General features: G+C 43.3%; 4 protein-coding genes and 3 non-coding genes across 9 annotated transcripts in view; 5 read left to right on the top strand and 2 right to left on the bottom strand.

The window, feature by feature from the left end:
• eif4a2 (eukaryotic translation initiation factor 4A2) overlaps nt 1-12,074 on the top strand; it is an 83,031-nt gene extending 70,957 nt beyond the window's left edge. Inside the window, exons 1-12 of one of the 2 annotated variants that reach the window (XM_076020838.1) lie at nt 6,385-6,399; nt 7,411-7,512; nt 8,376-8,433; nt 8,546-8,678; nt 8,906-9,045; nt 9,514-9,682; nt 9,764-9,873; nt 10,061-10,204; nt 10,530-10,667; nt 10,744-10,833; nt 11,078-11,157; nt 11,239-12,074. In XM_076020838.1, the coding sequence (XP_075876953.1) occupies nt 7,484-7,512; nt 8,376-8,433; nt 8,546-8,678; nt 8,906-9,045; nt 9,514-9,682; nt 9,764-9,873; nt 10,061-10,204; nt 10,530-10,667; nt 10,744-10,833; nt 11,078-11,157; nt 11,239-11,383 (1,236 nt within the window). In that variant the 5' untranslated portion in view covers nt 6,385-6,399; nt 7,411-7,483 and the 3' untranslated portion in view covers nt 11,384-12,074. Of the gene's footprint in view, nt 1-6,384; nt 6,400-7,410; nt 7,513-8,375; nt 8,434-8,545; nt 8,679-8,905; nt 9,046-9,513; nt 9,683-9,763; nt 9,874-10,060; nt 10,205-10,529; nt 10,668-10,743; nt 10,834-11,077; nt 11,158-11,238 lie in introns of those variants that run through there. The other variant, XM_076020839.1, reaches the window with a different exon arrangement.
• Nucleotides 1,325-4,294, bottom strand: dcun1d1 (DCN1, defective in cullin neddylation 1, domain containing 1 (S. cerevisiae)). Of its 2 annotated transcripts, none has more exons than XM_076020855.1 (7): nt 4,160-4,294; nt 3,417-3,630; nt 3,109-3,277; nt 2,856-2,986; nt 2,680-2,762; nt 2,505-2,601; nt 1,325-2,045 (listed from the first exon to the last, which is right to left on the bottom strand). In XM_076020855.1, exons 1-7 carry the CDS (start codon nt 4,211-4,213, stop codon nt 1,969-1,971), a joined length of 825 nt encoding a protein of 274 aa, XP_075876970.1. In that variant the 5' UTR covers nt 4,214-4,294; the 3' UTR covers nt 1,325-1,968. The 2 variants fall into 2 exon arrangements, with proteins under 2 accessions (XP_075876970.1, XP_075876972.1); XM_076020857.1 differs by lacking the exon at nt 4,160-4,294 and adding an exon at nt 3,806-4,146.
• On the top strand, nt 4,530-5,471 carry setd9 (SET domain containing 9). Its single transcript, XM_076020853.1, has one exon. It carries the CDS (start codon nt 4,530-4,532, stop codon nt 5,388-5,390), a length of 861 nt encoding a protein of 286 aa, XP_075876968.1. The 3' UTR covers nt 5,391-5,471.
• On the top strand, nt 8,721-8,793 carry LOC142885764 (small nucleolar RNA SNORD2). The gene has a single exon (XR_012926330.1). It is a non-coding gene; the product is annotated as a small nucleolar RNA SNORD2 (small nucleolar RNA).
• Nucleotides 9,353-9,427, top strand: LOC142885763 (small nucleolar RNA SNORD2). Its single transcript, XR_012926329.1, has one exon. It is a non-coding gene; the product is annotated as a small nucleolar RNA SNORD2 (small nucleolar RNA).
• LOC142885762 (small nucleolar RNA SNORA81) lies at nt 10,253-10,437 on the top strand. Its single transcript, XR_012926328.1, has one exon. It is a non-coding gene; the product is annotated as a small nucleolar RNA SNORA81 (small nucleolar RNA).
• Nucleotides 12,075-17,634: 5,560 nt separating the features above from the next.
• b3gnt5b (UDP-GlcNAc:betaGal beta-1,3-N-acetylglucosaminyltransferase 5b) lies at nt 17,635-23,400 on the bottom strand. Its single transcript, XM_076020841.1, has 2 exons — nt 23,220-23,400; nt 17,635-19,639 (listed from the first exon to the last, which is right to left on the bottom strand). Exon 2 carries the CDS (start codon nt 19,372-19,374, stop codon nt 18,220-18,222), a length of 1,155 nt encoding a protein of 384 aa, XP_075876956.1. The 5' UTR covers nt 19,375-19,639; nt 23,220-23,400; the 3' UTR covers nt 17,635-18,219.
• Nucleotides 23,401-25,155: the final 1,755 nt, after the last annotated feature.

The following is a 25,155-nucleotide window of genomic DNA, read 5'->3' on the forward strand; positions in this document are numbered from 1 at the left end:
CTGGAGCAGGGGGTGATGAGCTTCAGCTCCTCTTTCAGCTACTGATTGCTGTTGTATGTCCTCACCTTGTGAGGCTACTAAAGGTGTGTCAACATGCTGGGTGGTTGTCGCATGACTATGTCATGCATACTGGGTGCTATAGTTAGCCAAGTACAAAGGGGGCCAAGTTGGCCTTGTAGATTTTCTTGAAGCTCCATCCATTGAGCACAATCCAGCTCGAGGGACCATGTTAAATTTTACTTTGGTTATGCTGATGAAAACATAGGTTGGCTAACAAAATGGGAGTGCGGTCAGACACCAAGAACCTCAGTTCAGGATTCCTTTGAAGTTGTTTTAATTCAGAATGTGTGGCTGACATGAGTTGTTTCACTGCTTTTTTTTTCTTTTAGAAATAGTAAACACAAATATATAAGGCTTAGTTCAGCATGGTTAAATTAAATTCCAAACAATATAAATATAACAAATTAAATTAAGCCACAACATAAACAAATGTATAATGCAAGAAATCACAAAACACAGTGCCAAATACCGCTGGTTTGGTGGACGGCTACAGACGTAGTGAGAGGAAGACACACCTGCAGCCATTCGTATTTATGCCTTCCAGCAGGAGGAGGAAACCACCTCTTCCTGTATCTTCCTCCACCTTTTCCTCCTCCTCCTCATCTTCCCTCTCTTCTTCCTCCATTTCCTCTTCTTCCTTCTCCTCTTCCTCCTCTTCCCTTGACTCCTCAAAACAATGCATATGTACGTATATAAACATACATATACATATTACACCTTGGGTGAAGGGTGGAGTCCAAACAATAATATAAACGTCAATGTTTAACAAGATCATTAGGGTTTATAATTGCTGACAGAAACACTGAGCCACTCCAGCACCACTCACGAGAAATAGGTATTGTGTTTACCACACTTTAACAACTTTTTGTTCTTTCCTTGAAGAATGTAAGAAGAGCGAGCCAGAAAGAGATAGGACCACATTCCTTTCATGCGCATTTCACTTTTTGGAGGTGGCAATGACTGAGTCTCCCGCCTTCTGTTGTGCAAATTGATGAGAGAGAAAGGTGATGTTGTGATTACTGGGACCCAGACTTGCTTGACTTGCATATTGACTTTCTGGATAGCACTCTTTTCTTGTGGCTGCGCATGACAAGAGAATTGCTGTTGATGGCACCAGACAATGGCGATAACAAAAAAGGTTCAGTAATAAGGGAAAGTTTTCAATGTCCTGCAGGAAATTTGTTTTTCAATGTTTGCAGTAATGGTGAGAAGAAACAGGAGCATATCACAATGACGGTTTTTAAGTCATAAGTTTAAGTTTAAATTCCAATTCCAAACATTTATTTTTAGATTTAAACATTTGCGTTTAAACAGTGTTATGCTTTTAAAAAAAAAAATACAACTGTTGCATACTGGCATGTCAGACAAATGTATCGTAGAAGAAAAAATCAAAATCAAAAATGAACAAAAGTATTAAAATTTGTCATTGAAAAAACAACGTGCCCACCCGTGTGTCTCAATCATAAATCAGAAGTGTTTCTATTTACGTGTCTCAGAGTGGAGCTCATTCCTATCTGAGAACCACATGGTGAACATTTAGCGCCTGGACACACACACACACACACACACACACACACACACACACACACACACACACACACACACACACACACACACACACACACACACACACACACACACACACACACACACCACGCGCCCCAACACGTTAGATAGATAAAAGTTCCAAACCAGCACAACTTGACCAACAAAGAGATCTGCCTTTTTTTTATCTGTAAATACACACACACATTTATATAAAGTCTCTGCTGTGTAAAATATTTCAGTCCTGAGGATTGGAAAGGCAACATAGTTCTCAGCTCAGTGCGGTCTGCCCTCTGCCTGCTGGGTGCTGGGTGCTGCGCAGCTGCTCAACTTCTGTCGGAACTTCATGTGGAGGGTCGGCCATCAAAACGCCGTGCTCTTGGTCCCAATGTGCGGCCGTGCAAACTCCACAAAGTCATCAATCAGTACGGGCCATGCTCCTGTTCAACACAGGAACAAAATTTCAAACTAGCAAGACATAAAAATGATTATGGTAATTAAACCAATCACAGACTCCAGAAACCTCCACGACCCAGAGGATGGATACATATGGCATCTGGATTAAAAAATACTACAACTCAGGTGGAGTCCAGACCACAATGTAAATATAAATGACAAAAGTGGTGAACAATGTGAATTTTCAGAGTAATATAATTGTGCCAACAAATCAAAACAGACGTGATTTTACTTGTTTTCAGTACAATGTGAGCAGATGCTACTATCGCTGCTCTTATGGTTAACATGAATGTTGTCTTTACAAGTTTCTAAGGCCGTTATGACGCAAGGAGGAAACATCAGCTTGTAAGAGTCACACAACCAAAGAGGTTGAGAGGGGAAACTGATGGGCTCGCAAATGCTGTGATAATGTTTTTTGAGTCAGGTGCAAGCACTGTACAAACCTTCCTCATCATAATTCGACATGTCATCTGTGATCATGGTGCTGAAGTCAAGTAGGAGGTTCCAAGTGTCTTTAGGAATTGATTTCTTGTGGTGCGTCTGTAAAAAGTATAGAATAACGTCAGGGCACGGCCATGAAACAAATCAGTTTTTAATGAATATTTTTCAAAGACTTACAACTAAAAACGTGTTCCACAGGTCAAGGAACTTAAATCTCCCAGCCAGCACTAAATTCCAATATGCTATAGCCATTTCTAAATCTGTGACGGAAGAGAAAGACAACTGAAGCGCCAGCCAAACACTCATGAAAACACACAGGGCCAATACCAAATACCGCACAGACCGATTCTTACCTAAACCCTTCTGGCCAGGATTCTTTGCAAAATTAAATGTAAACTGGTAGAAATCCTTAAATTTGCCATGGTCCTTTAACTCTTGCTCCATCTTTGGCAGCTGAGCTTTCAGCTTCTCTATGTTGTCACACCTGCCATGATGAAGCCAGCCAGAGCAGAGAAATACATTAGTCTTCATTGGGGCACCGTGCTCTTGTAAACCGATTTATATTGTTTCCTGGCTTTTTGCAAACAATGAGTTACAATTTCTCACCCCTGGCGGCTCATGCCATCCATGAACTCCTGCTTTGAGAACTCGCACTGTGTCGCTGCCCTGAACTTCCAGGCAATGAGGAGGACACTGATGCTTGCCGGGTCCAGCGTTAAGTCGTCACAGAACTGCTGGATCCCGTCAATGCCAATCTTGTTGACATCATGAGGATCTAAAGGTGAGGGTGTAAAAAAAAAAGAAAAAGAAAAAAAAAAGAGAGACCATTTTAAATGATCCCGAAAATCGGTGGATGGAGCAGTGCAGACAGTGAAACCAAATAATCTCTCAACACTGATAAGTCAATTGCACACCTCTGTATCTGTTGTAAAGCTGTTCAAGCTTCCTCTTGTCCAAGGCCCCCTTTATATTAGGAACATATAGCTCAGGGTTCTGGAAAAACTTGTCGGTGGCAACTTCTAGTTTCCAATCATTCTGTGCCAAAAAGTTCAGTGCGGTCTTCTCATTCGATTGGGTGAAGATCATAAATTGACGAACTTTATCCTTCTGTGAGGACTTCAGCTTGTTCTATGAGATAAAACACAAGACTTATTGGTAGAGGAAACGCACGTACATATCTGCAAAGTGAAATGAAACATTACAATAGTATGCATAAAATGAAACAAGATCAACACAAAAGCATTCCAAAAGTCGATTATTACGGGACACCAACACATCATCAGTTGAACAGTGATGTAGCTACCGATTTATTAAATCGCTCCATAGACGATGCATACATTTCGCAGCGTTTAACAAACTAGCGGGCTAAATGTCCACCGCCTGACACACTGACACGGTTGGACCCATTTCCTCTTGATCAGTTATTCATAGCTGTCTAATGGTTAACATGACTCTAGGCACAACTAGATTAGCTAGCTCCCCAAATTTAGCTTAAGCTAGCTAGTGCTCAGCTAATGCTAACGCCAGGAGCCACATTTATTTAAAACATAAGTGCACAGCCTCGAGGCTACACTTAACACTCTAAGAATAATTTATCGTGTGAACCCGCTGTCTGCGTTTGCGTCAAGGGGCCAAAATAAGATGAGAAATGTCAAACCATGTTTGTATTTGCCCGACAACCTTTCCTCCCATCCAGCTGGCTAGCACTCATCAAGAGCTTTGTACGGTAAGGTTGGTTCCGGTCAAAAACTCGCTCTTAAACATAAGAGCACACGACTGGTAAATGATCACAGTTAACTGAAAATAATCCCGCCTTCGCTCTTATTCATTGTCTTTCTACATATGAAGGCGTCCAGAACGGCTGGTGTGATTCTATTAAATAAGCCCCAACCGGATACGTTTAGTGTTCTTTATTTTATAGTGAATAAATAAACCGGAAGTGAGTCGATAATGTCTTCTTTTTTTCTTTTATAAAAAAAAAAATAGGTCAAGTCTTCGTGTCCCTCTTGTTTCCACAGCCGATCTGAATGTTTAGATCAGCCCTCAGAAGATTGCACCACAAATGGAAGTCGTACAGGCATAGGTTTGTGCCGTGGATTGCTCTGAATCTGTCCAAAAACGAGAACACTCTGCGCCAGGTGACGAACGGCGCCGAAGACAAACTTGTCCCAGATGAGGAAGTCTCGCAGGCGCTGCTGAAGCTCTTCGGGCTACTGCTCAGGAGTCACTGGGCTAAACACGATGAGCTCCGAGCGGCACAGTCGCTCTTTCTCGGGGGGCTGACAACTAAAGAAGACCCCTGTGAAAAAGATCCAGTGAATGGAGACGACGCCATGTTACAGTCTCTGGGGTTCTGCATTGACCGGAAGCCGAGCACTTTGCCCTCTGCAGGAACAGGAGTGTTTGTCACCAAAGGTTTCGTGCCCAAAGGAGCCACAGTTGCAATGTACCCTGGCACCGTCTACCAAGCCTTTGAGCCTATTTTTCTGCAGTCCATCAGAAACCCTTTTGTCTTCCGGTGCATTGATGGCATTTTGATTGATGGAAATGATAAAGGCATCTCCAAAATGGTGTTCAGGTCTTGCAGTAACAGGGACAGACTCGGGCCCTTCATGATGAGTGACTCTAGCTGGCTGACCGATAGCCCACTAAACCCTCTCGCTGTGGGCCAGTACGTGAACAATTGCACCAATGAGTGGCCCGCCAACGTGAGCTACCAAGAGTATGACGTCCCAGACAAGTTTCCTATTGAGCTCCGTCTGTATCTGCCGAATGCGAATTACAGCCAGGACACAGAGGGGCCTCTGCGATGTGTTGTCCTCGTATCACTCAGAGACATCACAGCAGGGGAGGAACTCTTCTCCAACTACTACACCATTGTGCATTAGAATGGAAGTACACGCCGGGTTTGCAAACGAAACAACTGAAATGTAAATTACACTGATTAAAATGTGTGACTGCCTTTCAAAGTTTGCACAGCCATCATTTAATTAACATTGGTGCTTCAAATTAGATGTCTCAAGTATGTATCTTAAAAAATTCTTTGTAGTATGTTCTAAAGTACCACTTAACTTTAAATAGGTATTTACAACTGCTGGCCACTAGCTGGAAAATCCTTTGTCAGGTAATAAAAATGGTGGCTGCTGTTCAGTGGGTTATTCTTAAGGAATCAAGTCGCTATGAGCTGTGTGTGAGTCAGCTAAGCACCACCAGGGCTCCCCTAAGCCATGCAGCTGCTTCATTATTATTGGGATAATATTTTATTTCTAATAGAATAACCTAAAAAATCTCATTCGCCCAAAGCAAATATTTCAGGAATAGAGACCAGTGGTTAAACACACCAGTTCCCCTTTACAAATCTGCACGGCCAATTAGGTGGTGAAAACATTACCGTCACAGTGTTACATTGATCACAACACAGCAGTTTCAGTGAAAACACTTATTTGATAAATAGGTCACAGGTTGTCATATTGGTAGTAGGTGAGTCACATGCCTGAGATGTCAAATGTCAGTCATCAATTTGGTTAGTTTTTCTGTTAATGAAATGTAGCAGTACTTGCCTTTATTCTGTAATGTTTTTCAAGTTGGAACTTTGCAAACGAAACAACATTCTATCTTTTTTTTTTTTTTTAGCGTAGACGGTTTGAATTCCTGTATTTTCAATGCTAAAATCTAAAGCCACTGTGTCTTTAATTTCACCGATCAAAGTGTTTCATTCCATACCTATATAAAGAGGTGTTTGGTTAAAAGCGTGTCTGGCAGCAGACAAGCAACACTCCTTGTATTGGTATAATTAATAAGTATAACTAAAGGATTTTTTTCTAGAGGATATTATCATTTATCCTGTACGCAACCTTGATTTGACTTCATGTTCCAGTTAAATGTCAATGGAATGAAGTAAGTCTTGACCATTATGTTTGCTTTTTTTATATTCTATCCACTATCTAGAACTCCTCCAAATAATAATCACTGCCAGGATCTCTTATGAAAACACCACAGACCCCCAAAGAGTCAACTTTACATTGACAGTAATCTCATTAATACAGCAGTAGACAGTTGTCAGACAGAAGTCAGGAGAAGTAACTATCTTCAACCATATCAAGTTATTGGTTGGGTTGGATGAGAACAAGCAGTCCACCATGGTAACCATAAAGAGGCCTTGTCAAATAGTGGTGGCTACAGTATAGAATATCTACATCATTCCTATCCTCATTTGATTTTCTTTTTTTTCATGATAAAAAGACCTTTTATACAATCTGTCCTGGGTGATAGTCACAACTCAGTACATAGATGAGTGACACCTTCCTTCCGTTTTCTACTGCTATTTCCCCTGCACTCAGGCTCGTTGTGGTGCTGGAGTCTGTCTCAGCTGTCTTGGGGTGAGGGCAGGGTTACATCCTGGACAAGTCACTTGTTTATTGCAGGGCCCCCTAGACAAACCTCTAGACGCCTACAGAAATTTAGGATTCTCGATTAATATTAAGATTACATTAAAGTTCTCATGTGGCGTGGTCAGACGGGGACATTTTTATATTACCTATTTTGTGGAAGGTGGACAGACGGCAAACATTTGTAATTCAGATTGGGACAAATTCTTTGTTCTAGTATTCGTTTTACCTTCATAGTTCGAACAATAAAAATTTTCCACAAGACGTTGCGCAATTTCGTCAAACGACTTTTGAGCCACTATGATTGCCGTAGAAACCGCGTCACTACCGAATACTGCAATATCAATGCGCTGGAAAATATAGTTGCCTGTTAAATTTAACATTTTAATCGTCTAAAAGTTGAAATGCATAGCTGTATATAAAGCTTTTGAATAAAATGTGATCAGATGTACATTTTAGTCAAGTTAGATGTAAGCAACAATCCCTGTCTACCTAATCACAAGTTCTTTATGGAAACTAGTCCGGCTGCATAAAGGCAATCGGCACCGCCATCAGCGATCTTTCCAGTCGCATGCTGAAGTTGGGGACGGACCATGTCTAGCGATTCTGCTGATTACAACAGGTAAATTTACCGCCTTTGTCACAGTTTTTATATCAAAAATCGTAGTTGTTTAAATATACTGAAGCGCACCCCAGTGGCGACGGGAATTTAGAATGTCGTATTTATTAAGACAGTGGTTTTGTTACTAACTAGGCCTCAGTCCTTGGCGGTGAGCTTGTGAAAGGCTAGCTCTGTACGAGCCTGCTAAATCGCTTTTTACCAACCATCGCCTCTTCATATAACGGGAGAAATGGATTCCTAACAATAACCTTTAAATGTAGGCGTAATTAAAACGTCCTTTATGTGTGATCGGTATTTTTATGGTCTTGGGCCTAGCCCGGGTCTCTGGAACCGGCGGGATTGGCTTCGGCTCTGCCTGGCTTTTAAAGCACAGGCCGCACTGGCGGACATATTGGCTAACTGTGAGCCGAGCTCCATGTTGAGAGAAAAAACGTTATGCCGGCCCTCTGATGGCCACTTCGATGGCCTTAAAAACTATTTTGACTCGGGCCCGTGTGGACTTGTGGGGCCTTTTTCGAAAACCTCACCGGGTTACATAAGCCGAACATTTCGGGAATAGCGGGTAGCGGCGTATGGCTCGTGGTAGACGACACGTGCGCCGAACGCAGCCGCTACCTCTGTAACGAGACACCCTGGGCGTAACCCGCACCGCCGAACACCCAATGACTACGCTTGTGACGTAGCCTCCCTTACGCACAAAAGGCGGCCGCCGGTAGCCCCTCGTCATTTGGCGGAATTTCTCTGCTGACTAAACGCGGCCTTTTCAGCTTACAGTTTCTTTCAGCAGGCCATCGGATTGTTTTTTGTTCATCGGACTTTTGTTGCGGACTCAACCTAACGTGCCTTTTTAACATGTCCGACAGCTCAAGAGATAGAGACCATGGAGGGCCTGATGGAATGGAGCCTGATGGTGTCATCGAGGTATGTTCTTTTTACTTTTTTTTTTTTTTTTTTTTCCTCTTTCCCTCCCTCCTTGAACTACCGTCTTCAGTTTTGGTCTCTAAACATTGTACTAATTTTCTTTAATTTTCAGAGCAACTGGACGGAGATTACGGACAACTTTGATGACATGAACCTGAAGGAGACTCTCCTAAGGGGAATTTATGCATATGGTTTTGAAAAACCCTCTGCCATTCAACAAAGGGCAATCATTCCTTGCATTAAAGGTACAAAACCAGCATTTACAAGCACATTGCTTTTCATTTTTGGAGTGAAGTGATGCTTTACCATCTTTCGGGACTTACCCAATAATGGGGATATCTTTGTTTCCTCTGATCACTCCAAAATCTTCACTCCGAACTGTATTTGGTGTCTTGGTTTTATGGATTATGCTTATGTCAGCAGAATACTGCTAAGATTGTGTAATCTTAAAACTAAAAATTCTTTCCATTAGGTTATGATGTCATCGCTCAGGCCCAGTCAGGTACTGGCAAGACGGCCACTTTTGCCATCTCTATCCTGCAGCAGCTGGACGTAGAGCAGAAGGAGACCCAAGCTCTGGTGTTGGCTCCCACTAGAGAGCTGGCTCAGCAGGTATGCAACTCTTGTCACCAAAACCACACAGCAAATTGTAGAGCTGTGTTCATGTACAGTAGAATCATATAATAAAGTCCCAGAATCATTCAGAGGTTCTGTGTATGGCTTAGTTAAACTAAAGTCTGGCCCATCTAATTTGTGCCTCCCGTGCTAATGCCCTGCTGGCTGCAGAGCATTTGTAAGACAATGGCACAGTTTCCACAACATAATTTGCATATGAAAAGTTCCAGTTGCAAACTGTGGGCACCTCCATTCTTATGCGCTATAGTGCCGAAGGTGGGAGAGTTCTGAGGTGTGATTAACTCAGTGATGTGATGGTATTCCATCTTTCGGGACTGACTCTTGAAATGGAGAAGTCTTTATATTTCACTGATCACTTGAGTCATACCTTCATGTACTAACCCTAACCCCCCTGATTTCCGTTTTATCCTAAACTGCTTGTTTGCCTCTGTCTTCCCTTTGCAGATCCAGAAGGTTATTCTGTCTCTGGGTGACTACATGCAGGCAGGCTGCCACGCCTGCATCGGTGGGACTAATGTCCGCTCTGAAATTCACAAGCTCTCGGCAGGCGCTCCCCATATAGTTGTGGGCACACCAGGGCGTGTGTATGACATGCTCTCCAGGGGACATCTGTGTGAGTACCCGGCTGAAGTGAAGAGCCCCAGTTCTCTTGCCCCATTTCCCAAACTGAAACTTGACTGACTCTCCTCTGCAGGTTCAAAATTTATCAAGATGTTTGTTCTGGATGAAGCTGATGAGATGTTGAGTCGGGGGTTCAAAGATCAGATCTACGAGATCTTTCAGAAACTGAGTACAAACATTCAAGTAAGTGTAACAGGAGACACACACACACACACGTGACCTTGATATTAACAGAAGTCTTTTATAATTGTTTGTTCCAGAGTTATATCTGTTCGTGCAGAAGAACGTTGGCTTTCACTGAGATTGAGGATTTACTGAGCCTCTTTCTTAATGTGCACTGTGTAACTAATGGTCCACGGTGTCTTTTCAGGTGGTTCTGCTCTCTGCCACCATGCCAGCTGAAGTGTTGGAGGTGACCAAGAAATTCATGCGAGAGCCCATTCGCATCTTGGTGAAGAAAGAGGAGCTGACACTTGAGGGTATCAAGCAGTTCTACATCAATGTGGAGCGAGAGGTGAGTTTTAATTTAGCACAACATAACACGGCTACATGTATCAAATGTCCCTTCTCTCTAAAGCACCCTGCTTAAACTGCAGAAGCCGAGCCTCTCAGGTTCAGCTCTTGTGGATGTGTCAGCATGGGTATATCAGAGAAGAAGAGCAAAGGCACAGTGTTGAAAATGAGGCTGGGAGGGACCTCTTTCTTAATGTCTGGTCTCCTTTTGCCTCAAGATCCTGTGTGACATGCTGGCATCTGTCATGACAAGCTTGTGGCTGCACTTTGAATGTTTTTCCCTTCGCAGACTTCACTAACATGGTCTGTCCTTCTGTGTTTTACAGGAGTGGAAGCTGGACACCCTGTGTGATCTGTATGAGACTCTGACAATCACCCAGGCTGTCATCTTCCTAAATACCAGGAGAAAAGTCGACTGGCTGACTGAGAAGATGCACGCCCGAGACTTCACCGTTTCTGCTCTGGTACGACCAGCTCTGACTGACAACACTGGCTGCACATCATCCACCTCCATTCTAACGGGCCAATTCTTTGTTACAGCATGGAGACATGGACCAGAAGGAGCGTGATGTCATTATGCGGGAGTTTAGGTCTGGCTCCAGCAGAGTGTTGATCACTACTGACCTTCTGGTAAGTGCTTGCTGCATTGCTTGGAAGTTGAAGCGAAGACCCCAAAACGTTTGCAACTTCTGCGACAGTCTTCAAGTGACCAAGCAGCTCAAACTTTTGGGAGATCAGGGCTCGTTCTCCACAATGGGTTCTCTCCTTGTAGGACACTGTTACTAAAAAGCGAGCGACACTAGCCTACAGAGAACATTTAAGAAGACCGCTAGAAACAATGGTGTATAACAAAGATATTTATGCTCTTCCTCAGGCGCGTGGGATTGATGTCCAGCAGGTTTCCCTGGTCATCAACTATGATCTTCCCACAAACCGAGAAAACTACATTCACAGGTGAGCCGCGGCACTCCCTGCACAACTACTCCTTCAAAGTGTTCGGTTTTGCGACTCTAAATTCTGATCTCCTCCCTACAGAATTGGTCGTGGTGGCCGTTTCGGCAGAAAAGGAGTTGCTATCAACTTCGTCACTGAGGAGGACAAGAGGATTCTTCGGGACATTGAGACGTTTTACAATACAACTGTGGAGGAGATGCCTATGAACGTTGCTGATCTGATTTGAGCCTCGAGATATTTTGGTTTTCTTTTCTTTTCTTTTTTTTTAAGAAGGCAGTGCTAGCGAACGTCCACTTGCATTGTGCTTATATTATTCGAGGGGGGAAAAAAAAAATACTTTTCAATGCTAAACCTTGGATCAGATTTTTGGTATGTGTTAAAGCGAGGCCACTCTACTTGTCCCTCTCGGACAGTTGTAGATTCTAACCTCGAAAGCCGGCTGGTTGGAGCTACAAAGACATGGGGTCTATAAACATAAAGGTCCTTTTCAGGTATTTTTTTCCATGTTCAATTAAAATAATGTGTGTATTTGATGTTCTCCACCATTTAGTAACTTACTTGTGGACTAAAAGGTATAAATGCTGTATAAAGTCTGCAAACTATGTTATGCTAACATATGTACAATGTATTGTGGGCCTGCTTAATTAGGGGCAGTTTGTCATGTAATACTGTAGATTCACTTGCTTTTTTGTTTCTTTTGTGACTTTTAATTTAAATGTACCATATTTTTTATCCCAGTTGCTCTGTCAGAATTCCTCACTGGTTGGCCATCTTTTTGCTGACATGTGGTTTTACCCTCAGAGTATATTGCTATATATATCCCGCCCTGCCCCCCTTGAAGAATTTTCAGATTTTTTTTCCCTCCTCCCCGAATTGTTTGAATGTCTTAATAAAAGTTGAAATCGCTGTAAGTGAAAGTGTGGTGTTGTGTCGTGCTTATTAACCCGGAAGTGCCTCAAGACTAGTGCTTACGTGTCGAATATGGTGCATAGCTGACCTTTGAAATGGTGCCACCTACTGGCAAAGCGAAAGTCCTGAAATCAAAGGGATATTGCTATTGGGCCTGCGAGAGGCTGTAACATGGTTTAACATCATGCCGACTTAGTAACCTACTTTATGTAATATTTGAATTGAAAGCCCCTGTTTTTAATTTACATAATTTTAATAAAATAAAAATAATTGATTCAAAACAAGCAACAATGTTCAGTAATGCATTTGTTTCTTTAGTTTCATGAAAGTACCAATACAGAAAGTTTGGATACTGCAATGGACTAAAAACAAAAAAAGGATGGAGGGATTTGTAAATATGAACCCTAGAACCCATTTAAAATTGCACACTTCCACAATCAAGCCTCGTTTTCCTGGTCCATCATCTATTTACATTTCTTTAGTTTTTTTTGTTTGATTTGGCACAACAAATAATGGATACAAAAAACTTTCATAACTGATTTGAAAATAATTTATAATTTGCATGCAGAGAATGGAGTTCAAATATCCGAAGAAAGATCAATGGATCTATGAAAATCAAAAACTATATCTTGAAGCTGATGCTGGTGTTTGAACAGATTTAATGAATGATACTAAAATATTAATGATAAAAGTTACAAATAGTTTTAAGGAATCCAAATTAGTCTAACCCCTCAATCCCTGGACAAAAGGGATTGAGGGGTTATACAAAACAGAAAAAAATGATAATGATTATTAAATGATAAAAAACAAAATAAAATTGTAACAATCGATACCGTGTCGCCAATAAAGTGAAAGAAAGAAGTCTCCTTTAAAAATATCTCATCTAGCACATTAACCAATGAAACCTGAGGGAGACTTCTGGCAGGTTCCACCGTTCTAGAGAGGCCTGTCCGTGTCCTCATTGTCTCAATGGTGGGAACAGCAGCAGCAGCAAGCATGAAAAGCAAACCTTCCAGATGTCAGCACCAAGAGCATTTTGGAAAAAAACAAGCCCTCATACCGCAGTGTCAGTGCCGTCAGCTGTTTACAGAACAAGCCCAAAGGTTCTGTCGGGCTGCAAAAGACAAACAACTCCAGTGTCCAAACTGGACTGAGGCCCCCTAGAGGGGTGTGTCAGAACTGTTGCCATGCAGTCTTACCAGAACACACGACTCTTCTTTAAAGGTCCAGTGTGTAAAATTTGGCTTGATGTACGATTTTTATATCGGTAAAAGCTTAACATACTGCCCATGAATACATAATGATACATGAAAGTGCATACTTGCCTTACAATGAAAGTCATTTCGTTTTCCTACCCTTAGTAAAAATATGCTTCTCATATAAGAATACATACATACATAGAGCAGGGGCTTGCTCCTAGTTCGCTGCCACCTTTCACTGTACAAAATGTGCTGTCAGGCAGGCTTCCTTAGAAATTTTACACACTGGTCCTGTAAATGGTCCATCAGCAGGAAACTGACAACTTATCATTGTGTAAACTGTAAATATGAAGCACCTTGTCTTCTCTTCTTGTTTTTAAGTTGATAGTCAATTGGCATCTGCTTAGAACTGAAGAAGCCTTTTGAATGAGAGGAGAAACATCTTCAAGGTAACAAAATCAGTCCAGTTGCCTCAACTTAATCTTAATGACCTGGACAACAACTAACCCAAATCCAGTGGGTTGCAAAGAGAGGGCAGCCAGTGGGTAAGAAAGGGGCTGCAGAAAATTGGACAGAAATAAAAATGAGCGAGATCCCCTTATTTTTTTGTTTTGTTTGTGTGAATATTTCCGTAGAGGGTAAATGCACAAGTGACACCATTTGTATGTGTATGTGTTTGTGTGTGTCTTTCCACCTCATTTTAACCCCTTAACATACTCTGAAATCAGCAAAAATTGGCATGCAGGTCAGGATAAGTGAAAAATGTTATAAAACACAAAAATGAAAACTCTAGGTGCTCCTTAAAACAAAAAAAACAAAACAAAAAAAACTCTGTCCCATACTAGTGGCAAGTATGAAAGTCATAGAGACATGGAACAAATATTTACATGTTGCTCCCTTCAAGACCTACATTTATACGCTCTGACTTTTGGTCCACGACAAACCAGAACCGAGCTATTTCTATTCATTTTTAGAAATCGACAATTCTTTAAGGGCTGTGACATCCTTACAGTTTTTTTTCCATCTTTTTTATAGTCCTTTAATGTTTGGTTCCACAAATGGGTGACATTAAAGTTAAAGAGTTCCCGCCAAAACCGTTTACTCAAGGTTCTTTAAACTTCAGCAAATCACAGGAAAGTCTTTGATGACCAAAAGTCTCTTTAGGGTCATTTCATGTATTGATATATGGATCCACAACAGTGGACTACAGTCCGTTATGGCCAAGGACAATTTCTTAAAATGCCAGCCCTGGTTTTTTCAAGGGGAAGGAGGAGGGCGGACTGGAGGAAGGACAGAGCATCCTGTCTGCCTCTGAATGGGGTAGGGGTAGACAGGGTTCTTCCTCTCTTCCTAACCTAAATCCCTACCCTTACCCCAACCCCAACCCTAAACCTAAACCGAAGCCCAACCCTAAACCCAACCCCAATCCTTATTATACATTTAACAACACCAACACCAACACTAACCCTCACCATAATCCCAACCCTAACCCTAACCCCAACCCCGAGGTCAGAGAGGGGTTTGTCAAATCGGATTTTCTTTTGGGGTGGGTGGGGAGAGGGTAAGATGCTGAGAGGATTGCCTAACCCTGGTTTTCAAAGTTGCGGCCGCCAGGGGGTGCTAGAGGGGCGGCAGAAAATTGGAGAGAAAATTAGAAAAAAATGCAACTAGATAAATGATAGATTATCTTTTAATTAGATTATCAGATAGAACCTCATTATAAAAATTAATGAATAGCATATAAAAGTAAGAAAAAAACTCTCTCTACAACTCTATAAATTGTTGAGTTTTTTTAATATACAAATTTTGAAACATTTTCTGTGGTTTCTGACTGGTGCTGGCCATCAGCATCTGACCAGCATCAGTCAGATGCTGATGGCCAGGGCGTGGGAAAGTTTGGATACCCCCCCTCTAATCAATTCAAAGGTGAGCGTATATGTCACAGCCATACCAAACCCAGATTAGTGGAGCGCAGATGCTGAGATTCACCATCGCATCTGTCAACAGAAAGAGATCAACCTACCCCACCCTGCCAGTGCAAGAAATAACAAACATACTTTCAGAAAGGGAGAAGACATTGCTGTGTGAAAAAATGTGTCAGTTCATTCATTTAATATTTCACACATACACTCAGCCAGCGAAGACAACAAGAGACTGGCACCTCTGCACTCCTCACACAGAGTGTCTGGACTTTCTCCACTTTCCTCAAATTGGACTTACCTCACTGAACTGCCTTCCCCTTTCCAGGGTTAATGAACCCAGGGTTTCCAATAAACCTACTTTGTGAAAAAAACTGTGGTTGGGGTTCCTGTTGTTGCACAGCTGTGTCATTTGCGCTATGGCAAACTGACTCAATGATGTCTTTGATCTTTGTTACTGTCAGACCTTCACACAAAGCCAATGGTCAAGAAGGAAAGACCAAAAAAAAAAGTGAAGAAGGCAACATCAGAGACATGAGCAACCAAATGCTGTATTTTGACTGGCCAATGGAATCACAATGATCAAAACAAATATTGAGATGATGAATTTATTATGATGGTTTTTGTCAACAGTAGCAATGGTAACCAACCTTCTCACAAATTTGAATTTGTGATCATTATCATTGATATTATTGTTTTTCCCTTATTTAATAATATTTCAAATACAGTATACACAAACATAAAATACACTATCACTACTACTACTACTACACTTATCACTACTCACAATATGTTTTTATTGATTATTATTGTTATTATTAATGGTAGTAGTGATAAGCATATTATATGTTTGTTTTCTCTTTTTCGGTGAAACTTGTGACATTAACCAGAGTAACAAACATATGGCCTCCGACTCTCAGTCCTTTGTGTAAAATTATTCTTTGACATGCATTGCTGTGGAAACACAGCAGCTGCACAGAGGACAGCTAATCCAGGCGACACCGCATGTCAGGACGCTGTTCCATAAATAAACACATGGAATATTCACGGAGAATGTCGGTCACTGCGCGTGGGTGTCTGTGTATGTGTTGAAATGAGTTGAGGTCCAGTTTATTGGGGAGAGACCATAACTGGTCACTTCCAGAGGCAGATTATTACAAACAATAATAAAATGATAAATATAAAATAGAGTGTTTTCTCTGCTGCTGGTTATACAATGAAATTTAAGTCACTTTGTTTCTTGGTTCCATGCAACATCTTCCTGGAGTAGCTGCAACACTTTGTCATGTGCTGTTTGACTAATGACAAGTTCCTCATTGCCAATGTCTTAATTTCCCAAAAGGAAAATAATTCTTGAAGGAAATAGTTCTAATAACTCTCTTTTTATTCCTTTTCAAATGGGTGAGTTTTCAAGAACTGTGTACAAAAACTTAAAACTGAACATCATCTTTAAAAGTGAACTGAAACTGATCTTTAAAAGTCTCTCAGGTGAAACATGTTTTTTTCATATATTTGCACGCTGTAAAAGTTACATTTAAAAATATCTAGTTGTTTTTTGGGGCAGGGAGTGCCTCACAAAGGATGAAACCAGTGCAACTGCAAGGCATTGACTTCACTCGTACGTAAAACCAAACCAATAAAGAACTGCAAATGCACAGAGGATGTGTACAGAATTTGCACGCAGACTGCATGAGCACACAACGGTTGTGAGCTTGCTGGTGCATGCGTGACATCCTGTTTGAAGTTTGGCCTTCACACGGCAGTAAGACGGATGTGAGATTTTGGCTCAAATGTCCATACTTTGGCCTGGAGGTGGGTGGGTGGGTGGTGGTTAGTCAACATTAGGCTGTGCTATAAAAATGTAAACATAAAAATAGCTAAAGCTAAAAAAAAAAAACTAAAAAAAAACTTGGTGTAAAACATTCACACAGTTTGCTTGTGCGCAGTGGTGAGCACAGTTGCCTCACAGCAAGAAGATTGTAGTTTGATCCCAGGCCTACGTGGAGTTTGCATGTTCTTCCAGTGCCTGTGTGAGTTCTCTCGGGGTTCTCTAGCTTCCTCCCACACTTTTACAAGAATTGGGAACTCTAAATTGTCTGTAGGTGTGCATGTGAGTGTAAATGGATTTGTGTTATGGCCCTGTGATGAACAGGCAATCTGTGCAAGATTGTCACCCTGCGTTCACCCTATAACAGCTGGAAGAGGCTGCAGCAGACCCCTGCGAACCCTGAGTGCAGGAGGAAGCGGGGTTAGAAAATAGGTGGATGGATGGAGTTTGAATTTCAGAGTTATGGACCTGCTGCTGTGGAGAGGAAATCCAGCGTTGCAACCTCATGAAACGTCTTGCTCAAGAAAATAAAACCACAAGTTCAGTCACTTTTTGCTTCACAATTATTTTGACACCAAACATCAAGCATCGCCGTGAGCACAAGCGACAAAACATGGTCAGATTCATTTTGAAGATTTTATTTAATCAACCCACACACACACACACACACACACACACACACACACACACACACACACACACACACACACACACACACACACACACACACACACTACAAAATGAGGTTGTTACCACAAAGAAAACAAAATGAGTACGTCACTAATTTTTGAGTCATTCCCAGATTCCCAGCACAATTTTGGCAGCGAGACACGCATCACGCCGCCGACCCACACTTACACCGACTCACACGGCAGTGCAGCCATGTCCTGCCACACAGTCTCCATCAGAGACACGACGCCAACCACTCCTGGCCCTCCAGCGTTGGTCCCTCCGTAGTCGCAAACACCGAGGAGAAGGCTGGGGGGCGTAAAGATGAGTGAGTCATTCTGTCACTTGTGTCCTATCAGCTTGTTTTGGACTTACACCACCGCTGCACAACCTGCGTCATTGCGGCGCATTTCGAAGGGTGGAGTCTGTCAAGTGCCGTTTATCTCACGCCAACAGAAACAACGGCGCATCAATCTGCCTTCGCAGGGAGGCGAGCTAGCAGTGTGATTCAACTGAGGTATTTCTTCCACCGATTGCGCTAGACGAAGGCGGCTCTGCACGAGTAGGTTTCCTGGTACCATGGTTTACACAGCAGTGACCACTTCATTGCCGTGCAGTACAGCCTCCCCACCAGACCCGAGCCGGTCTCTCTGGCCTGGGTCGCCGCCTGCCACAGCTCGTAGATGTCCTCCACGTGGCCGTGCGACGTCATCATCTGGCTGTAGATGCACGGGTGGTAGGGCGTTTTGCCCTCGCCCGCAAAGTACACGTGGTCCTGCGGCGACACGCCGATGGCATTGCCGCAGATGCCCATGAACACGTCGTCTATGTAAATGGAGGCATTCAGGGTCAGCGTGGCGTGGTAGACCCTGTGGGCGACCTCCCCGGAGACCACGTACGCCGCCCCGGCCGTGTAGTCAGGGTAGATGGGCCACTGGTACATCTCCAAGGGGACGTAGTACTTGCTGTGCTTGTGGCGGATGGGCGGCGCCCCCCGGTGGACTTTGCCAATCCAGAAGTCGGCGACGTCACCGCTGCTCGCCGCCCCCAGGTACCTCACCAGGTTGGGCATGTGCACGAAGATGTCGTCGTCGGCGGTCATGAAGAAGCGGGCGTGGGCGCAACGTCGGTGCATCCAGTGGAACTGCAGGATGAGCTTGAGGGTCAAGTTGTGGAAGGAGTCCAGGAAGTCCTGTTGGATCAGGTCCCCGTGCAGGTCGTTCTCCTCCACCAGCTGCTTCTGGAAGACGGCGGCGTTCCTCTTGGTCCACGAGGGCTCATTGGCCTTGGTGCGAATGGCTCCCAGGGCAAAAAGCACCTTGACCGTGGCCCCCAGAGAACTATGGATGTAGGTCTCGTTCCCCCAGGTGGCCCTGATGGCCCTGCGTCTCTCAAAGTTCTCCGGGGAGGTCTTGACAAAGAGCAGCAGCAGGACGTCCCTGTCCCGGCACTTGTCTGGGTTGTTCAGCAGGTAGCGGAAGTTGCTGAAGGCGCGAGCCTGCTCCCGCGTGACGGTGAGGCTCTTGTTGATGGCAAGGAAGCCGCTGTCCAGGTAGCGGTAGGAGTAGGACTTGACGTGGTTGACGATGGCGCTCTCCTGCTCCCAGCACACCATCACCACGGACAGCACCAGGCAGGTGGTCATCAGCTGCACGCGCTGGCACTTGCGCATCCGACGGAACATCACAAACATCCTGGAGAGTGCCGTCACCCGCTGGCGCTGGCTGCTGTAGGCTGGTCAGCAAGAAGGCAGTGGCGGTTGGGCAACTTGAGAGTGTCGTCGCAGTGCTTCAGGTCAGCGCCGGCAGGGTCGTCCATCCTCGACGGTTCTCAACTCTGCCCGGACATGGAGGCACGGGGCTCGTGCAAAACGTATCGCAGAAATCGCTCACGTGCTCGCCGCCGCCGGCTGACATCTAGTGGTCCACTTCTGGCCCATGACAGCGTAGCTCCTGAAACTGGTTATAGGAAAAGAACAGTTAACTACTGCGGCATCCGTTCAGGACGTGAAACTGCATATTCCTCTTTCTCAAAACAAAGGAAGTTGGTCTTGAATAACGTCCTGTTTTTACACTCACAGTGCTGCCAGATTTAATGGTAGATTTGCCCATCAAGGTATGTTTCTCAAGTTGCTGAAATCATAGTAACGAGATCTCCATCTCTTAAACAAATACCCCATTCTTCAATATTTCCTGCAGGCAGGTTGTAGATTGCTTTTACCATAATTTAACTTGTTTAAGCCTTACGCTGGCGTGGGCAAACTAAAGCACGAGGGTCATATGCCGTCCCTTAAACTTTTTAATCCAGGCCACCCCTGGTCTAAAGGCACAATCTCTCAAAACAGCAAAAAACGTTTTCTTTCCACGAGCCAGCGAGATGAAGTAACAGTCGAAACAGACTTCACACCAGCAGTGATATGTTAAACCTCAACTCCAGGGCCTGCTGTCTGTGGCGTGTTTTGTCGCCTTTTTGGCGGCAACAGAGACACTCGCCTGCCAGACAGTGTGACGCTGCAGGGTGAGGTGAGGGTAGGGGAGGGACACAGCGGCAGCTTGTGCCGCTGGTGGCACGTTGCTGAATGCAAAAAGCCGACGCTGCAAATGTAGCAACGCTAGCAAGGCCACCCCATAATGGAGGGGTTTAAGGCGCGGGCCGGCTGAAATCGCTGAGAGTCACGGAACGTGGGGAAACACAATGGGGCGGCGCCGGACGAGTCGCACTGCACAATAACGGCACGAGAATAGGCTGCTTCCGCCCGGGGCGCCCACGCAGATCGAGTGGGATCACGCTGGGCCCGAGGCTTGGGGCGCTCACTGTGCCCCCCAGGAGCTTTTTTCCACCATTGCTGCACGGCCCTGCGCATAATGGGGTCACTGGCTCAGAATTACTTTATTTTTTATTTTTTTTGCCTCGTTGGTATCCATAATGCAATGCCTGCTTCATGTCCTGCAAAGATATACACGGCTGGTATTGCAGGACCTTCTCTCTTCAGCACATTTTAACTTTTTTTTTTAAACTTTTGGATTATTTTTTTTTGAAAACAACTTCTTCAAAGACTCAACTTCTTCATATTCATCTGGTGCCAGAACATGTAGTCCTATAGTAGTCTGGCAGAGAAGATGATTAGATGTTGATAAACAGATTGGCAATACAGGACTGTGGCCTCTCATATTAAGCAGTTAAGCAAAGAGGCAATTATTAGTCCTTTAAAGAGCTTGTAACACACAAATCACGACACATATTTTGGTTTGGTTTGATTTTATGCAAATGTATGGGAATTCTGAATTCTCAAAAAGGGATCTGTTTTTACAACAGCAGTCAACCACCAGAGCACTGTATAAATGTGTTTTTTCCAACTCAAATAACACAGACAAGAAATAAGAAGTTACTCAAATTAATATCTGTGAACCAGAGCTTTCGGACCCCATGAGCCCTACCACCACCTATTAGTCCATTTACCCTTTCTTCACATGAAAACAAAACAAAAAAAGAGAAAGGTAAATCTTACTTATTTATTTTAAAACAATAAAAAGATTTTAACATCAACTCTTTCCCTTAGCACTAACAATCAAAGAAAAAAAAAAATATATATATATATATATACATACATACACACACACATATATATACATACATATACATATACACACACACATATATATATATATATATATATATATATATATATATATATATATATATATATATATATATATATATATATATATACACACACATATATACATACACATATATATATATATATATATATATATATATATGTATATATGTATACATATATATACATACATACACATATATACACACATATGCACACACACATATGCACACACACATATATACACACATATGCACACACACACATATATATTTACATATATATATATACATACATACATACATACATACATACATACATATATACACATATATATATATATATGTATACATACATATACATATATATATCTTTTTTTTTTTTTAACCAAGCTACAGAATTGAAATAAACCTGCAAGCGGGGTTGATGGGGCGACCGCCTACCCTGGTTGAAAGCAGACGCCGCGCATCCCACCGCGTACCACTCACTCACACACATCTATCCATCTGTCTATCTATCTGTCTGTCTATCCGTCTGTCTGTCCGTCTGTCCGTCTGTCTGTCCGTCCGTCTGTCTCGACATTAGAAGATGTTTTGTTGTTTTCACTTTGGGGCTACATCTGAATGTAACAAATGTGAAATTATTTCTATCTGAACATATCAAAAGAAAAAAAGTCATAATTTTATGAAAACTGGGAGGAGAAAGGAATTTAGGGAGTTTTGTATTTAAAGGAAGTAAATGGTCAAAAATCATTAGCTATGGTAGTCCTAGATTTAAATACAATTTGGAATGTCTGAAAATGTAAATGTACATTATTATGTTGAAAACGTCAAACTATTGTTTGTTTTGCGAAATATTGTTGTTCTGTGATTGTTTGATATAGTGCATTTTTTTTTGGAAACATGAAAAAAAAAACAGCCTAAGGTGGCTTCTATGCACGTTCGTGCACCGTCAAGTGGTTTGACTGGGTGGTTATTCAACTGTCTCAGCCTGTGCGCCAGAGCGGTGCAGCAGCAGCAGCAGGAGCAGCAGGAGCATGTGCGAGGCGGGAGAGCGTTTGAGAAGAGAGTCGTACCATTGATGAGGGGTGCGGGTATTCATTTTCATAATTTTCACTATTTTCAACCCACAAACTACTGTCTCGATTTTGGACATAATTTGAGATTTTTCAAGATGAATCAAAATTATAGAACAATAACTTTTTCACACAACTCTTGTGGTGCCGACTTTTATTTTACGGGTGAACCCCTTAAAACAGTGCCCATGGTGTCCGGATCCTTCACGGCAACGCCTTTCCACTTTTACAACTTTCACAATGTTGCATGTTAGGCGGCTGAAAGTGATTGAGTCATTTACCGGCCAGGGCTCAACTTATTTATGATTCATGGTAGGCTAGACCTACGTTCATGTCAAAGTTTTGAAGAAGCAGTCAAATTAAAAAGCAACTTCCTGTCTATGATGCAAAATAAGGGCACAAAGTGTCACCACAGGTGTGTGGATTACACCAAGCATTTTTATTGAGCGCAATTGACCATACAAGAGCCGCTCTCGTGACAGGTGTACAGCCGACATCGTGACTGTGGACACGTCACATGACTGCTGCAGGACTAGTATTATTTATGTTAAACAGCCCGTCAAGTCGTTCTTCAAATCTTCGAATTTCTCTGAATGCAAGCAGACGTTATGAGACTGTGAGCGTTTTCTTCCGCCCACTAACTGCTCCAGCCTCGAGACCTCCGTGCCGGGGCTGCCTCTAAAACAAGCGCAGTGTAAGCGAACCGTCCGACCCCTGCCACATTTTTCAAAAGTCAATCTATATAAAGATGGATTCCACACGCGCAGAGAAGGGCGGGCCTCGGGGAGGAATTCAAAGCCGAGCGCGAGAGCCGACAGCTCGGAGGGGTCGCTGGGACACTTACCTGAGACTCGCAGGCCGGTCTTCTCTCAGCGACTCTCTACTCCAGCATCCACAATACAGGGAGGCAAATAGTAGCTCTCAAAATCCGGCAATGTCCAAATAGTCTGTATTTGTGTAAATATGCGGCTTCCTGTGAGTGGGTGTGTTTCTTCTGTCCCAGCGGTCGGGTAGCATCTAGTGACTGTGTGTGTGTATGTGTGTGCAGGGCTCACTTTTCCTTTTGTACGCCAACCCCTTTTCCCCTTCGAGTGGGCGTGGCCAGCAGCGGGTTGTGCCCTCAGGTTACCTTCGCACAAACCGTACAGCTGACATCCACATCGCGAGTCGCTCGTGCCGCTGATGTCACTCCTGCCAAGGCAGTGGCCATTCAAAGAATGTTTTTCCAACCATTTAGTTAGCATCTGTGAAACAACATTGACAGGTATTGTCTTCTCTTCTCCCATGCACTTCACCTCCCTTCACAGTGCTTACAGTATTTAAGGGCATGGTCTTAGACAAAACTCAAGAAAAATATATATCATGTGAACCATTTCTTTCAGAAAGTAGACTAAAAAAATTAGCTTAAAGCCACTATATCAAACTGAAGTAGTGATTTTTGCAATTTCAAATATTGCCTCTGTCCTCTTAACGTGAATGCTCTCTGAACACAAACTGCACATTTCACAGAACACACTCATGTACAGCACTGGTGCCTTTTGCACAGCCCATATTGTTAAAAAAATAATCAGAATCACAGTAGTTAAAAGATCACACAATATTCCAGCCACAATATTCTTTCATTGTGACGAGAGGCGACACAGTGTCGCAGTGGTTCGCGCTGCCGCCTCGCAGCAAGAAGGTTGTGGGTTCGGTTCCGGGCCTGGGACCTTTCTGTGTGGAGTTTGCATGTTCTCCCTGTGTCTGCGTGGGTTCTCTCCGGGTTCTCCGGCTTCCTCCCACACTCCAAAAACATGCATGTGAGGTCAATTGGAAACTCTAAATTGTCCGTAGGTGTGCATGTGAGTGTGAATGGTTGTTTGTCTCTATGTGGCCCTGCGATGAACTGGCGACTTGTCCAGGGTGTCACCCTGCCTTCACCCTAAGACAGCTGGGATAGGCTCCAGCAGACCCCCGTGACCCTGAGCTCAGGAATAAGCGGGTATAGAAAATGAATTAATGAAGGAATGTGACGAGAGGAACTCAAAATAATGTTTGTATTTCCTGCCATCAAACACAATGGCTGCCACCGCACTGCTTGTCTTGGTGCATCATCACATATAACTGACACTTCATGCACGGCTTCATCATAAATCTGCGACATGGTTGTTTTTCTAAATTTGAGACATTTTGTGGATAATAAGACATTTTTAGCATGCAAAATATTTTGGAGAAGTAATGGAATTGTTACTTGATAAAGATATATGATAGAGTGTCCGTCCTGAGACTGGTCGGTTGTGGGTTCGATCCCCGGCTGAGTCATGCCAAAGACTGTAAAAATAGTACCCATTGCCTTCCTGCTTGACTACTGCTGGACTTGGAGGGGTTCGATCAGCCAATGATTCCCGGGTGCGGCACTGCTGCTGCCCACCGCATCCTCAGGGGATGATGGGTCAAATTTTGCATCCTTCGGGATGTGACAATCAGTGGGACTTTACATTACTCCGTTCTTAAAAAAAAAAGTAGTTTAATTACAGTAGTGGATTACTCAGTGATAGATTACCCGCCAACACTGCTGCCGAAGCTATGTGGTGGCCACCGCTACCTGATGGCTATCGGATCATTTGAAAAAACGCAGCGAAGGTAAGTTTCGCATGACCGCCATTTCCGCACAAACACAATTGACTGCAGAATCTAACAAACCTCGTGGGAGGAGATCTGCGGAGCTGTCCGTTGAAGCTGGGATTGAAGCAACACATGGTATCACGGTATATTGACTTTAACTTAAAAGTCCAGTGAGC

The sequence above is a fragment of the Nelusetta ayraudi genome, unplaced genomic scaffold (assembly GCF_046127955.1).
Source record: "Nelusetta ayraudi isolate G7.1 ecotype Tasmania unplaced genomic scaffold, CSIRO-AGI_Nayr_v1 ptg000011l, whole genome shotgun sequence".
Taxonomy (NCBI): Eukaryota; Metazoa; Chordata; class Actinopteri; order Tetraodontiformes; family Monacanthidae; genus Nelusetta; species Nelusetta ayraudi.

Coding starts and splice junctions, on each gene's coding strand:
- b3gnt5b (XM_076020841.1), bottom strand. CDS start 19,374: ATGTTTGTGATGTTCCGTCGGATGCGCAAGTGCCAGCGCGTGCAGCTG.
- dcun1d1 (XM_076020855.1), bottom strand. CDS start 4,213: ATGAGTGCTAGCCAGCTGGATGGGAGGAAAGGTTGTCGGGCAAATACA. Junction 2,763..2,855: donor TCCTGGCCAGAAGGGTTTAG/GTAAGAATCGGT, acceptor CTTCCGTCACAG/ATTTAGAAATGGCTATAGCA. Junction 2,602..2,679: donor TGTGGAACACGTTTTTAGTT/GTAAGTCTTTGA, acceptor TACTTTTTACAG/ACGCACCACAAGAAATCAAT.
- setd9 (XM_076020853.1), top strand. CDS start 4,530: ATGTTTAGATCAGCCCTCAGAAGATTGCACCACAAATGGAAGTCGTAC.